Raw genomic sequence first — 16,208 nt, 5'->3', positions numbered from 1 at the left:
ATGGTTCTCTCTAGTAGTTTTGATGCACACAAGTCTTTTCAATCCAAATAAATTAAATTGCCTTAAATTCCTCAAAAAGCACACCTATATAGACATACTTTATTTTATATTTGAATCCTATATTACACTTCATAGTGGTATCCTAAGTAAATAAATAGTTCACAGGTCAATGGATCTGGGTCAGTGGATCTGCGGCCCCCAGTGGTGGGGATCACAGAAGGGTTAGTAAACTCCTTTGAGTGGCCCCTTCAAGAAAATTTCTCTGTCATTATGAATTCTGCTATAATGAGGATATTAAACAGGTAATAACTTCTCCTTAAATAACTCCTATGTTTATTGTAAAAAAGATGTGCCGATCACACTTTCAACATGCCAAAAGGCATGTTAGTTTTACCTCTTTAATGTGTTCAAGTTGTCATATTATATATTTCTTTAATTTCAAAGATGCTGATAAATGGTATTCCCCTGAGAGTTTAGGCTGAAATCCTTTGCATTATGTTATGTGCCTTGCATCTGAATTTAGGTAACATATACTGCAGTTAAATGCAGACTAAAATAAGTAGCCATGCTTGATTACTCTGGGAATAACTTATATTTCATGTACTAGCTGGATTTGGCTTATCTAAAACTAAATCTTTAATCAGATTAATAAAACTTTGGGTTGAAAAGTGTTGAGAAACTTAAATGTGAGCAATAAACCTAATGATCTCAAACTGTTTCATTAGAAACAGAAATTAGGGCATAAAATATTAGGACTATGGCCGCTTCTACCCGTCTATCTCAAATTGCAAATCTATCAAAATTTATGGTGAATTCCCACAGTGATTATTGAATATTTTTGTGTATTATATCAATAACTTGATTTAAAACCAATTAGTTTGTTATATATTTTAAAATCACAGTCTTAGTGTCCTGACAGCATAAGCATTATGGCTCAAATCAATGTGTTCACATACATACTAGGCACACATGCTCCAGAGGACTTAGCAACTGCCCAGACCATTGCTTTCCTATTGTGCCTCGTCTTCCACACCAAGACTCCTTTTGCTGCTAGAGACTTGAGAGAAAAGTCAACGTCTTCCATTTGGCTAGACTCTGGGGACAAAATCTCAAGGGAGGATATTCAGTTACTTCATGGCACCGTGTGCTTGTGTTCCTTATGGCTGTCTTTCTAAGCTGGCTTCCAATTCTCTCCCCTTTATTGTATCTGATGTCTAAACCACAGATGTTGCTAAATCATGCATTGTATTCCTGTTCTGCATGTCTAGGCCCATTTTTGGCTTCTGGCCAGCAGTGCACATTAGTGCTCTAACCCCTGCTGCTCTGATCAGCCTAGCAGGTGATTATGGCCAATAAAAAAGAAAAGTATCTTCCCCAGGGTTATTTTCTTCCCTCTAGGGAAAGCTAGCTCTCTGTGATTACTGGAGAAACCAAAGCTCCCATTCGGATATCTTTGGGAGTTTCAGAAATGTTGGCTCCTCAGACACTACTTCAGAATCTATCTTTGCCTGGTAGATGGCTGCGACAGCCTTTGCAAAGCTGACCTTGAGGGAGAGTGACTTCTGAGGTGGAATGCAGCTCTTAAGAGTGTATTTCTGTGTTTTTCCTACAGGTATCCTGGGAGAATGAAGGACTTTCTCAGCTATATCAATTCTGAAAATAGTTATTTAAATTGCTACAAAGATGAGTTCTGTGCTATGTGATTAGGGTCTAGGCTGGGCAATGCATGATCTTTGGAGTTCTGAAGGCCCTTGAGAAGGTCAAAGTTAAAGATAAGAATCAGACGTATAAACACATGCTTAAAACAAAGGGTATTTTAGTTACAATGAAGACCCTGTTAAGATGAACATGTCTACACTTTGTTACTTGATACAGAAATTTGAGCCACACCAAGAAGTCCTATCAGTATGGCCCTAATGTAATTTTACTCCTTGACTAAAAACAAATAATAAAAGAGCTCTTTAATTGATGGCATGTTATTCCTTAGGTAACGGATTTATTCCAATATGGTTAGATATAATTATATTTTCTGTAAATATAATCATTTCTGTAATCATTCTTTGTATTAATAAAAACATATAGTTGGCAAATTGAATTGTTATTCTGGGTAAAAAAAATCCTTGATCGGTTCCAGGCTTGCACACACAAGCCGGTTCACAGATGATCCTAGCCCCACAGATTTTCATCTCTATTTCAGACCTCTTTGAAACCAGACTTCCTTGCATCAGTGATGTGACATCTAAAGTGACAACTCGAGCAGTAGTTCTAATGCATCCTTCAATAAAGCCAGAGAACTAAGTTCAGAATATTGCCTTTTTTGGAGTTCTGTGTCTTTATTTCCTAAACACTTAATTCTTTTGAGTTCTAAGGGAGTCATTCTTGTATTGACTTAGATTATAAAATGAGAGTTTTTTTCTTATATTCTTCCTCCCCCACAAAAGAGACAGGAACTAATTTTGTTGAGCTAAGGGTTAAATATGGCATTTCATCCCTCTGCAATAGATCGGCAGCCTATGGAACTTGCTAAGAAATGTGTGGCCATTTTTGTTTTTTCACTGGTTTACCATTCAGGGGACCTCATAGCTATAAGATTCTCCTATTGTTCTGGTCTCCTATCCTCTGCCACCTATAGGAGTTTGTTCTATATCTCTATAATATGACTGTTTGTGTCCTCCAAGAACCATATGTCAAAATCCTAACCCCCAGAGATGATAGTATTAGAAGGTGGGGTCTTTGAGGGGTGCTTAAAAGTGGGGGAGGTAAAGCGCTCATGAATAGGACTAATGCCTTATAAAAGAGGCTCCAGAGGGATCTCTAGACATTTTTGCTCTGTAAGGATATAGCCAGAAGTTTGTGACCCAGAAGAGGACCCTCACCAGGTATGCTGACACCTCGATCTCAGACTTCCAGTCTCCAGAACTGTGAAATAATTTTCTGCTGTTTCTAAGCTACCCAATCTGTGGTATTATGTTATAGCAGCCCAGATGGACTAAGACACATACTGAAGACCATTGCCCTTGATCTTCTTCCTCTGCCTTTTGCTAATGTCTCAACAGGACATTTGTTTTGCCAGCTCATAAGTGACACAGACTGACCAACTTACTAGTTCTGAGTTAGAGTAGCTGCTTAGGTTTTCAAGTATCATGGAAAGTATGCTAATAACTAGTAATATATTTCTGACTGATGCAATGTTTGCTAACTTTACAGTCATAACCTCTCTCAGTCAGTAGCTGCTGAGGATGGCCAGGAGAGCACACAGCAACATCACAACAGCAAAATTGACCACACAGCCATCGGCACTGATTGCTAAGACTGTGGAAATAAATGGAACAGTTACACCAAATCTCATCCTTTTTATTTTTATAAATTCAGCCTCCCTGCACATTTTGGGACTTTTATTTATTACTTGCTTTTCCATGTCAGCAGTAATAATTTCTAGAGATCAAAATTTCAAGTGCAAATAGCTACAGAAAAACTTCATTGCTAATATAAGAAACATATATGAGAATATCAGACAACAACATTCACGATATTAAAATAACTTGGAATAGAAGTGGTAGAAGTATCCTTAAAAAATAGACCTTTCATAAGCCTAGAATTTCAAGGGAATATGATAATAGCATATCATGTTATATAACTGGATAAAATTAATATGGTCTTATTAATTAATCTTTGGATGTTAGTATAGCATAGAAGAAAGATAGTACAAGAAGGGAGGTAGTTCGTGAATCATATGAGTCATTTTTTACAGAAAGGAATGTACTTCCAGCAAAGGAGTATAGTCTGTGGAGTTCTAAGAGTTAATATGAACTAAAGATATAACCAAAAGAGGTTTAGAAAAATCATGGGTGATGGTGAGGTAGGTTAGTAAAAAAGTAGGAAAATTTCCTAGAAAGTACAGTGAGGAAACAGATAAATTGCTGAATAAACAGCTGGAACAGCTAAGCAATAGCCACCTGATAAATCACAAGACTCTATCCTCCCTAACCAAAGATACCTAAGAACAGGTGGCATAAATCACCTTAGACAAGGAGATAGAAAACAACAACAAAAATTATAGACAGACTAATCCAAGAAAGAGGTGAAACTAACCAGAGATTGACTCTAAACTCCCTTATACCCTTATTTTAATACATCAGCATACTAAATGACACACCAAGACATCTAGTGAATGTTCTGGTGAGATTCTCCCTGGGACCTCACCTAAAATTCCCGTCTACAGAAAATAGACAAAACCCTCAAGACAAGGGATGCCAGTGCACACTCTTCTTTGAGCATGCCCTTGCTCCTCCTCAGGCCTGTGCTTTGCTCCTCTCCTCCTTCTCCTCAGGCCTGTACTTTGCTTCTTCTATCTCAAGCTCTAAGAATCTCAACAAGACCTGCGCCCAGGGGAAGGGCAGTGGTAGTTGGTCCTGGACTTACCCCTGATCCTGTCTCCAGGGGCTCTTCCTTTGCCTCACTGTCCCAAGCTTTAATAAACTCACTCTTACTTTCACCTGGGCTTGTGTCTTAAAATTTTCTGGCACGATTCAAGAACCTGGAGGTCACCTGGCGTGGGAAAGGGTCAGACTATGCAGGAGCAGGGCTGGCCCACAGTGTCGAAGCAGTCTGGTAACAATGGTAGAACTCTGGCAAGGTCTTAATGGAAATGATGTTTAATTTGGTCATCAAATGATGATTAATTGCCTTCTATGCTTGAGACACTGATTCAGAAACCAGAGGAGAAAAAGACACATGACAGATTAACTATCTAAATGACCTTAGCTCCATCCGTAGATCTGAAGATGAGATTGAGATGGCATGTGGGTCCTTGCATGACACATCTCATAATGCCTCTCTCAATGACAGAGTTTTCACTTACATATATTCTAGTTCTAGATCATGGCTGTACTTTCACTCTTTTTATTATGAGTATGAATGCTTTTTAAGTGTGGAAAACATTAGCTATTCTTAACACATTTATGACTACAGTAATCTAACAGAAAAATCTTAACATCGTATAAAACAGGTTAATGTTAAGAGTTATAGGATACTGAAATTCAGAAAACATTTCAGCATTTTCAAATGTGTATCAACTACTCTTTATAACAAGCCTGGTTGGTAAGCATTTTTAGACCATTTCAGAGATGAGGGAAAAGAGGTTTTAAAAGATTAAGTTAATTCATCTTGTACCATATGATAAGTGGCATAACTAAAATTCAAATCTACAACTTCTTACTATTAGTATTCTCCCAAAATACCTATTGGTATTCAAATTACTAAGTACAAAAGAAAATATTGTATTTGCCTTTGGAGAGTCAGAAATCATCTTTGTTCAAGGAAATCAAGTAAAACCAGTGAAAAATACAAATAGAGCTAAATAGTGTTATGTGGCATCCATTCCAGGAAAAGCCAAGTTCAATCAATGAGGTGAATCTAATGGGGTAGAAAGTCAAAGAAAAATGTAAGGTTCAGTTCAGGGAGCTATCTGGAGATTCCCCTGAACTCTTAACTATCTATTTGGGACTCATTATGCCCGTCAGTGTAGCTTCTTACAGAAGCTGTCTTCAGCCTCCCGTGTAGTCAACTGTTCAGGCTCCTCGCCATCAGTCCCCAAACGAGAAGCAAGAAATGAGCTGTCACCTTCTTCCCTCCCCATACTACCTCTCCAACACACAACACTTAAGCAGCAATTATTGTTTGCTTTCTTCCCCTGGGTTCACTAAATATTTGGGTGGTAATAAATCTCTCCCTATAATATACATACAATATGCAACAAGAATGGCAGAAAATTACAACCTAGACAAGTGGCAAGAATGCAATATTTTTAGGTAATTCCAAAAGTATTTGTAAAGTTCAAGTGCTAATCATGCTACAAAATTATTGTGGTCTCAATGATTTGGCCAAATCATCATCATAATATAAAATGCTTCCCTCGGTGACAGCACTTCATTTGTAAGTTTTCATATTGACTGCTGTCCATATTCCCCATTGGAATGCAACCCTACTAGGGCAAGGTTTCTGGTTGGTATTGTTATTCATTGTATTCCAAGTATGTAGCTAGTGCTGGGTACTTAGTAGGTGCACAGTAAGTAATTGTTATATGCTTGACTGAATAAATTATGTTTTCACATATTAATAATTTTTAGTTATTTAATCTGGGAAGTGGGAAAAATAAAGCCAGTCTCAAAGTATTGATGTAATAGTGTTTTAAAATATATAAAATGTAATATCTATGCACATATATATCAAATGAAATAGGCACTAGATATATGATAGGTGTTATTATTGTTTAATGATAGAGTCTGTTTCTTAGACAGAACAGATACATTTTCTCTCAGATGGCAGCAAAGTATTAAATATTGAGCACACAGGAAATTATTTTTAAAGAGAAGATGTAGGAGAGTGACTGAAAAGATCACGGCATCATGATTTTAAGATGTGCCAAACTCAGTATCAATTACTTGTGCATTATCAGCTTCATCTAGGCTTTTCACAGATGTGCAGGGAAGATAAAAAAAAGTTAAAGGAAGAGTAAGAAACTACAGAGAAATGAAAATTTATGTGAACATGCTGCTATAGCAACCTATTGGTTTTTCGTGTTGCTTGGTACTCGAAGGCTCAAAAACAATATATCAGTTATTGCTACAAACAGACTGAAGGAGATCATGCATCACTGTCTTAGCCCCAAGGGGTATCTATCTTTAGTTGCACATTTGAATAAATTAATGTTATTACAATATATTAGGACACTTTAATGATTTAGACTTTATGAGGCTATTTAAAATGCATGTGTTATTTACTTTATCAATTCTAATGAAATCAATAATTTTAGATTAGAGATCTTTGGGCTGCGTTTCCTGTGACAGTTTGAATCAGAACAGGAAAGATACTGCCTTTTCACCCTACATCAAATACACAAAGTCTATAGCGCAGGTGTCAGTCCTCTCCTGTCTGCAGTGAATCTTGTATCCCTGACAACCTGGCCTCTGACAGGATTTCTCCCCTCTGCTTGAACTGCTTTTCTAACATCAAGTTGTCTGTGATTTTAATGTCAGATTTCACCCTGAAATATACTAACACAGCCATTTTCACAGAGACCACATTCACAAAAAAGAAATGCTGAGAGTCCAACTTGAGCCATAGAAACCAGCTTCCAACATCTCTCAACTTAGGGTAGTAGGATGCATTTGTGCTTATATCCTCTAATGGATTTGAAAGTGTATTAAAATAAGAATGGCTCTACTTTATTATTATTACAAGGCTACACAATGCCTTCTTACAACAGAATGCATTCACACAATGGTGAACAGGGCAGAATCCTCACTCTCAGGTAGATTCTAGTTTACAAGGAGTGATGGAAGGGTAAAAAAGGTGAGTATAGTTTAATAAGTGCTTTGATAGAGTTAAGTTCATGGGGGTATTTTTGGAGAAGTTCCTCCAATAGCAAAAAAACAAAACAAAACAGTTTTCCTGGAGAAGGTGGCATCTCAGTTGAGACTTACGACTAGTGGACTAAAGCCAGCCAAAGGCAACCAGGCATAAGTGTGTGTGTGGAAGGGGCTTATTAGAAAATGGATCAACATATGAAAAGGCCTGAAAGACAAAGATCATGTCACAATTTTGGAATTAAAATATTTTAGGTGTCTATTGTCCCTCTTGTGAGAGGGTAGAATGTCAAGATTCAGAGCCAGAGAGGTAAACAGGGGCCAGAACATGAAGGCAGGCCTACCATGCCATAATGTGGTGTTAGGGACTTTATTTAGGGACAGTGAAGAAACACTGAAGGGATTTAACTATAGAGAGATAAGATCAGATATTTATTTAAAACTGTATCAATTTAAGGACACAACCATATTCCATCTGTACCAGAGGGGCTATGTATACAGTATTGTATAGAGCAGCAAGAGCAGAATGGGCGTTTTGGAAGCCATTGACAATCCAATTTGGAGCCCTGTCAGCCATGACAGTTATGTCAGGACTGAGCTTAATGGGGTGTAATAAGAATGCCCTTGGGAAGGGTCTGGAATGTCCTGAACCACAAGTCGGGATAAGGACTCCATCTGGACACTGACATGAGGGGGACTTTCACCTCTGGTGGACCATAAGAACTCAGAGCACCGGCCACTCAATGCTCCAGGTAGGCTGTACCAAGGATATCACTCATACCCCTGCCAGATTCCACTCTACCACTTGTGTGCTGCCTCTGTAGCCACCTAGTTTGAGACTGAGGCCTGCCTCTGCACCTGCAGATATGGCCAGTGACTGGGACTTGGCCCTATGCTCACTCTGCTCATTTCTTTTTTCTTTTTTTACTTTTTTAAAAAAGATTTTATTTATTTATTTTAAGAGAGAAGAAGGGAGGGGGAAAAGAAGGGAAGAAACATCAATGTGTGGTTGCCTCTCCTGTGCCCTCTACTGGGGACCTGGCCTGTAACCTAGGCATATACCCTGACTGTGAATTGAACCAATGACCCTTTGGTTCCCAGGTTGTCACTCAATCCACTGAGCCACCAGCCAGGGCTCATTCTGCTCATTTCTATTATATAAGCTCCCCCTCCCTGTGTGTAACTAATGTGTAACACTACTGGCTTATTGGAAAGTCTCCCCTAATAAACCTGCCACTGTGGAAAGACACAAACGTGTGTGCATATGACTCCTTTTGAAGATGCTCCCTTGCTCACGATAAATGTTAACATCTCTGTTTCATTGTGTCACACAACAAACTCAGCCTGTTCCCTCCTAAATCTCTTTTTCTGTGTTCCCAGTCTCAGCTAATGGCTTGGTCATTCACCTTGTTATTGAGATAGAAAACTTGGAATCACTTTCAAACTCTCATTTTTTGGTATCACTGAAATATACAAATACCACCTTTTCTCTCCTTGTTTTTTTTCCTCTTAAACTGCATGACCAATACCCTAGTTTCAGCCAATTACATATCTTTCCCTTCTATTTTTCCCAACTGCTCCAAGAAACATTTTGTAAGACAGGAAGGGGATCATTTTATTACTTGTGAAAAGGTCTTCAATGCCTTCCCAATGCCTTTGGAATCAAGTCCAAATGTCTTTCCATGACATTTAAGACCTTCCAATTCTTGCCCTAAGTGCCTTTCTAACCTGACTTCTTTTCATATCCTGTACCACAAGGCATTAAAAACACTCCAAATAATGTTTACATGATAGTGCCCACATTCTTTCCTTTCCTGTGATTATTTCTGACCCCTCACAATGTTTGGAAGGCTGTTCACCATTTGGTGTCCGGCACAAAATCTCCCTTTCCCTGAAGCATTTGTTAATGCTCTGATCTGAGTTGAACAGACCCTTGCTGCACACTTTTACCAGACTCGATTTAGAGTTCCCTTAGGATTTTCTGACTTACTACTTAGTTTGCTTACTACTTACTACTACTTAGTGGTGATTTTTATGACAAATCATAAACTCTAAGTCAGAGGATGCATAGTAGAGATGGCCCGCTTTCAGCATTGTCTGACTAGCTCCAAGTTTTAGATATAACAGCATGAATTTGTCTTACAGAGACAAGTGCTCTCCAGTTCTTGTAGTTGAAATGCTCCCACTTGTTTCACGTATTTCCCTTTACCTTCCTGACCACAGAGGACAAAGTCATCACAGGAGTGATAGAATTATACTGACAAGACTCTGGTTATTTAAAAAAATCTTTTATTATTATTGACACTATTACAGATGCCCCATTAAAGAAATAAAAATCAACAGAAAGGAATTAATAAAATAAAAATAAATAAATAAACAATAAATAATAATGAGATAACATTAGAAATTCAAATTTCGTCAATGGAGGAATTTACTGCCTTTCAAAATTTTCAAATTATTTCACATATGGTGCCCAATGTATATTGTTGAATGAAGAATAAAATCTGAGCTCAGCAAGGAAAACCATCTTTAACATAGGGTGGTAATAACTTATTTCTAGTTCTATTCTTTATAAAAACATGTATCTACTCACTCTTGTGAGAATGGCTTTGCAAATGAGAGTATGAGAGAGAGAGAGAAGAGAGGAGATTCATATCTAGTCTTTCCTGCTCTACTGAGTAATCAACATTGTGGTGTAAAATCCAGATGAGGGATGTTCTGATATGAGTCAGAAAATTAAGAGTTTTTCTTGTTTCTTATTGTTTTAAAAAGAATTGCTTTATTGAGGTATGACTGACATATGCAAAGCTATACATGTTTATGCAGGGTTTGGCAAATGTAGGTTTATAATTGTATGAAAAATAATATAACCTTTAGTAAATAAGAATATGAGAATGAACTCTGTTTCATGTAATCACAACTGTAAACATACTGTTACCCAAACCTGTATTGTTCATATGATATATACAAAGCTATGTGTGTGTGTGTGTGTGTGTGTGTATACATACATATATATGGCATACACATACATCTGTGAAACCATTACCACCAAGGCCAGAAACATAGTCATCACCTCCCAAGGTTTCCTAGAAATTAGATTTTACTCCTCATCATGTACTTTCCTTCAACAAGTTGTTTAATCTTATGAGATACAGGTTTTCTCCTCCCTCAGGTGTAATCCAGTTGAAATGATGCAAGGAATAGGTATGATTGCATAGAGTGAGTTATGCAACATGTGAAGTAAGATTGCAAAGTCAGCATATGGGGTAAAAGCTTCATGTTGCATGTCATGAAGATTGGCCTTGAAAATTCCTTAAACTTCCTTGCTTTAAACTGCCATACCTTACAAAGTCTCCCAAATGGAAGGCAAATACCTCAAGGTGGGTACAAAGTAACCTGTTAGAGTGTGGGGAGAAAATGATAGGAAGTTCCTCTAATAATGTCCATTTATGTCCATTAGTATTTCATATTTTAAATGTTATCTATTGTACCTCATTTATTGTATGCAATATACTAATTCCAGTATTAATTTATATAATTTGTAAGTAAGTATGCATATATTGGTAGTTTTGCTAAGGCTTACATTTTGCTCATAAGAATATATGTTCCATAAGTGTTGTAGAGTATTGTTTTTATATCACTACCCATGGCTGAGCACCACATAGAGTAGTAGTTTTAGAACCATGTTATGTTAAATACTCATCTTTAACATGAGACTATCACTTAGAATGGAGAGGGACACTGTCAGAAGTATATGGGAATGAAAAGCAATTGAAAGAACAAAGTATACCATATTATGTCTTTCTGAAATTTGTAGGTTGAGTAATATACAGATCTACACCATTTGAATCATTATTATTATATGTTTATATCTTTCTTTTTTCTCTCTCTCTCATGTACCACTCCAAATTTGAAGAGCTGACTATGAAATGTAAAAATGTGCAAATTTTGTGAAACTCCCATATATGAAAATGCTTTGAATATCACAATGTGTTATACAAATGTAATGTATGCCTACCTTTGACATAAATAAATTACACAAAATACAGGAAGGAAAGAGGAACACTGTAGATATAGAGAAATATTTTAACTTATCTTCTGGTTTCCTTGAAAATAAAAGAAAGGAAAAAGCTCTCTCTCTCATATTCCTTTATTACAGTGAATACTCAGATGAAATTTATGGCCTGTCTAGGTGCTGGGGTACGATATATTTAGAATAAGAAAAAGCAGAGGAAAGGTCACTTCACTTCATTATGATTTCTCAAGTTCATCTCACTTCTGTAAAAGCAAGAATGAAAAATTGTCATTCCCAGAAGCGCAAACCTAACCTGACTGAGAAACGTCATCCTACCTCCGTGTACTCTGCAATCCACATGGTCGATTTTGACATTTTCCTATCTATTCAATGGTACCTGAATACATTTTGTAAATATCTGGGCATGCATGTTTTAGGCACATAGATAACTAATCCAAAGCAAAATGGTAATGCTTATCACATTTCCTCCAAAGCCACAGCATAAGCTAAACAATTAACAGGATTCTAAAAGGAGATATATACTGACATGATATTGTTTGTAAAGATGATTTAAAAATGCATAGATTTAATTTAAAATTTAGTGCTTAAAATGTCAAAATATTATAGGTACTCATCATCAAATACAAAATATTCAATCTTTTAGGTACATCAAGAAAACATGCATCTGCTCATATTTTTAACTGATATGTTGATAATTTTTCATGTTTTACTATATACTACTTGCTTTTCATTCATGGAGGTAATTTGTATTTACCTAATTTGTAACTTTTGTATCCCTATCTTAAATTATGATAGAAGGTTAAGAAAGAAATATCATTGTTATTAAAGAATTTAAAAAAGAACTGTTACTATTGGTCATTTGCCTGAAAATAAGCAAAGCAAATAAAATACTATTTAAAAAGCCTGGGACAGTCAAATGTCATTAGAAATCAGTAGGCATATCTTTCTAGGCCTCAGGCTGGGATTGAAGATATTTTTAAAAGAAGAAGGGAATTCAAACAAGGAGCAAATTGCAAAATTCTGATCTAAGATAGAGGATAATGACATCTTCACAGAGTGATACAGATCCCATGTTTTTCCAATACCTATTTAAACATTAGTCCATTAAAATTTAATTTATGTTTATAGTCTTAATCATAAGTGAATGTACAATTCTTAAACCAGGGATTAACTTAATTTCATGTCATCAAAAATATGATTTGCTTAATAGTACTTTGACTGTTCCAAAAGTGTCTTTTCACAGCAGGAATGCATATTTTTCTCTTATCAGTCTTCTCTATTTTAGGTAAAAAAATAATAAAATTGTGCTTCTCTCTATGTAATTGAACATACATCTCTAATTTCCCCAATACTTAAATGTATATGAAGTAAAATTAAGTCTAATCGAACTGTCCCTGCCAGGTATGCTGAAAGAGACCATAGAATTAAAAAAATGACCATTTTATAGCAAGAGATAATATTCTGACTATTAAAACAAGTCATTCTCATGATGCTTATTTAAACAATGCAATAAATTAAGGTCAAATGGCTAATATTTCTAATAAAAATAATTATACATGAGGGAGCCCGGGGGAGCCATCTTTGAAGATGGCATCTGATGATTCTAACCTCCTGACACTTATGCCCCTGTGTTGCTCCTAAACACACACACACACACACACTCTCTCTCTCTCTCACACACACACACACACACACACACACACACACACACACTGATTAGGATCACCCTGTGTCATCAATCAAATATTGCAGAAATGACAGAGCATGACATCTGAGACTTGGTCATAAAAGATATGGCAGCTTCCAACTTGCTTTCTCTTGGATCACTAGTTCTGGGTCAACTGCCACACCATGTTGAGTCAATCCGTCCTCTAGTGATTGTGGAAGAAGTCCACATGGTGATTAACGGAGCCTTCGGTCCATTACCAGCACTGACATGCTGGCACATGAGTGAGCTATTGTGGAAGCAGATCCTCCAGCCCTCCTCGAGCCTTCAGAAGACCAGGCCCAGGAGACATCTTGACTGCAACCTGATGAGATATCCTGCACCACCAACATAAAGCTAAGCTGCCCCTGATTGCCTGACTCAAGAAACTGTTTCAGATAAGGAATGCTTACTATTTTAAGTTGCTAAATTTTGGGTTAACTTGTTACTTGGACTCCGCTTGAAGATTTGCAAGACTTCTTGGGTTCAAAGCCCAGCTCTGCCACTAACTGTATCAACTTGTACAAATTATTTAAAAATACTATTTTTGCTTTTCCTAAGCAAGATGAAGAAAATGATAGTGTCTCTCTTATCAGTTCATTATACAAATAAACTGGTTAATATTTATTAACAATTTAGAACACTGCTTGTCACATAGCAGGTGCTTGTTAGTTTTTCATTTCAATGAGGTAAAGAGTTGAAAGGCCTGGCTCTGGAGCCAGCATGCTAGACCCACTTAGTGAGTCTACCAACAACTACTCAGCAACCTGAATCCTTCTTTCTACTAATTCCTACAAATGTTCAAATATGCTTTACTATAATATTGAGAAGAATTTATATAGTCTAGTGGTGCTTGAGAACTTTAAGATATACTCAACCATAACCCTAACAAATGATAAATGTATACTTTTCTCTGAAATGAAAATATATTTGCCTTTTATAAGTGCATTTGATTTTCACAGCTCCTAGATTCTCTCTAGGCGTGTAAGTGTATTGCCGAGGGACATTGGGGAAAATCAATCTACCTTTTATAGAAGTGATTTTGAACTTCTTTGAAAATCTAATAAAAACTATAGTCCATCTCAGTTGGAAGAAAATCACTGAAGTTATGACTTGAGCATCAATTGGCATTTTGCTATATTTTTTATGGGCCAAAAAGTGAAGTAAGGATTGTTGTAGACTTTTTTTTTTTAATGATTGCTGTATTTAGGAAAGGAAGAGCAAGAGAGAGAGAGCACATGGGCAAAGAAGAAAAACCCAAAAACCGACCAAACAAAAAAAATCAGGACATTATCTCATAAAATTTTGGAAGCAAAATGGACTTTAACAAATGAGCTCTCACTTGCATCACTGGGAATAACCATGTGTTAGCTTTTAAGAAAGGAATGATACAAACTTAAAAGTTACTTGGAAAGATCATAAAATAGTTTCTCACTGTTTAAACTTTTTAACACATTTTCTTGTGGAGAACCAGGGACGGTCAAGGAGGGGGTGTGGAGCTGCAAGGATGTCCTATAGAAAGGGAGACTTCTAAACAGGCGGAAATGAGGTTCCACTCACCCACCCCATATCCACCATAACATTTTCACTACTGAAAGTGTTCGGTACTGAAAGTAACACTATGAAAGTGTTACTTGCATAGATATTACTTTTGAGGACTCCATGTAACATTACATTTGAATAAAGGATGTCATAACTTTCAAAGGATTGCAAACCACTTTTCTAGATGCTGTCCATAAAGATAATCACAAACTAAAAATATCTCAACCTGGATAAGCAGAATTTGAGAAAGTTTGTCTTAGCAGATACGTAATCTTCTATGGTGTGACAAGGCGACCCAAGAGAGTTGTACCATTTATCTTATTCCAAATACATAAAAATATCGGGGTTTCCATGAAGCCACAAATAGTTAGATTTAGAATTAGTAACAGCATTAATGAATTAGTAAAAAGAATGAAAAATCTGCATATCCTAAATTGTAGAAGAGGTTTCATACAAAATAGATGCAAAAAATTAAGGTAAAACCACAGTCATAGTTCAGCCTAACATTTTCTTAAATACATCCCTCCCTAGTTTTAAAGAAAATATATATAGTATAGATAATACCTTTCTGCATTCTGTCCCCCAGTTGTCCACAGGGATACCACTCTTACTTGATGGCTGATAAGACCAGCTAAAGAGGTTTGAATGAGCTTACTGGTTGAAAATAAAGGGAAAGTAGTTGAGTCCTGACTTCTCTTGTTCAACAACCCTTGCCAAAGCCTTCTGAGGTTTCTCAAGGGGGCAATCACAGAAAGCTGAAGTTAGAGTAGCCTTAAAATTATGGTGGATAGTCCTTTAACCATGTATTTTATTTCCTCTACAGCCCCTTTAGTGACAAAATATCTAAAACACAGTGAGCTATAAAACAACATGTTAGAAAGTCTTGAGGGAGAGTGAGACAGGTAAAAGGGCTGAAGCTTATCGAGGAAGCCAGGCAGAGACAGCAGCTCCAATTGTTTTTGGAGTGCTCTCAAGGAATCTGTGCCCAAGTCCTTCAAGAGCTGGTTTACTTCCCAATTAACCATGGTTGCCAGCAAGAGCAATGGTGTGCCGGTTCAGAAGGGAGGAGAAGAAATAAAACAATGAGTGATGAGGGATTTGCAGGCATTTCTGAGATCATATAAACCAAAGTGGACATTTCTTGTAGATGCTATTAGAAACTCTTACTTCCCATGTGGGCCCCTTCAGCTTGCTTGCCCGCGAGGAGGCTGTTGAGAATCATTCAAGCCAGTTAAAGAAATTGCTTAAGGTAAGTATCTGAAACAAACACTCGCTCCAAGTGCTTGGAACACAATAACCATCACAAAGTCCTTACTTCTTTTCTCCTTTGTACCATTCAAAGGCCGGAGGCGGCACACCTGCACCTTCACATCTTATCAGCCCACTGCGTCCGGTGGTCACGGTGCCGGATTTAATTTCCTGAATCGTAGGAGCAACTGAAAAAGAAAAAAAAAACAAATAAACTGTGGGTAAATTAAAATAATCTTCAGCAGAAATATAACACATGTATATTTCCATTCCTTTTATATTCAAAGTAATCTTATGCCTGGTGGGCCAA

General features: G+C 36.9%; 1 protein-coding gene across 1 annotated transcript in view; it reads right to left on the bottom strand.

Annotated features, from left to right (window-relative positions):
* Positions 1 to 16,208, bottom strand: part of NEGR1 (neuronal growth regulator 1) — an 832,035-nt gene that overhangs the window by 196,830 nt on the left and 618,997 nt on the right. Inside the window, exon 5 of the mRNA XM_045835545.1 lies at positions 15,966 to 16,086. Coding sequence (XP_045691501.1) covers positions 15,966 to 16,086 — 121 coding nt within the window. The remainder of the gene's footprint in view (positions 1 to 15,965; positions 16,087 to 16,208) is intronic.

This window comes from Phyllostomus hastatus, unplaced genomic scaffold (genome assembly GCF_019186645.2).
Source record: "Phyllostomus hastatus isolate PE091 unplaced genomic scaffold, TTU_PhHast_1.1 phas_contig_209, whole genome shotgun sequence".
Taxonomy (NCBI): Eukaryota; Metazoa; Chordata; class Mammalia; order Chiroptera; family Phyllostomidae; genus Phyllostomus; species Phyllostomus hastatus.
The sequence above is the reverse complement of the archived record's forward strand: the minus strand, read 5'-3'. Positions and strand labels throughout refer to the sequence as shown.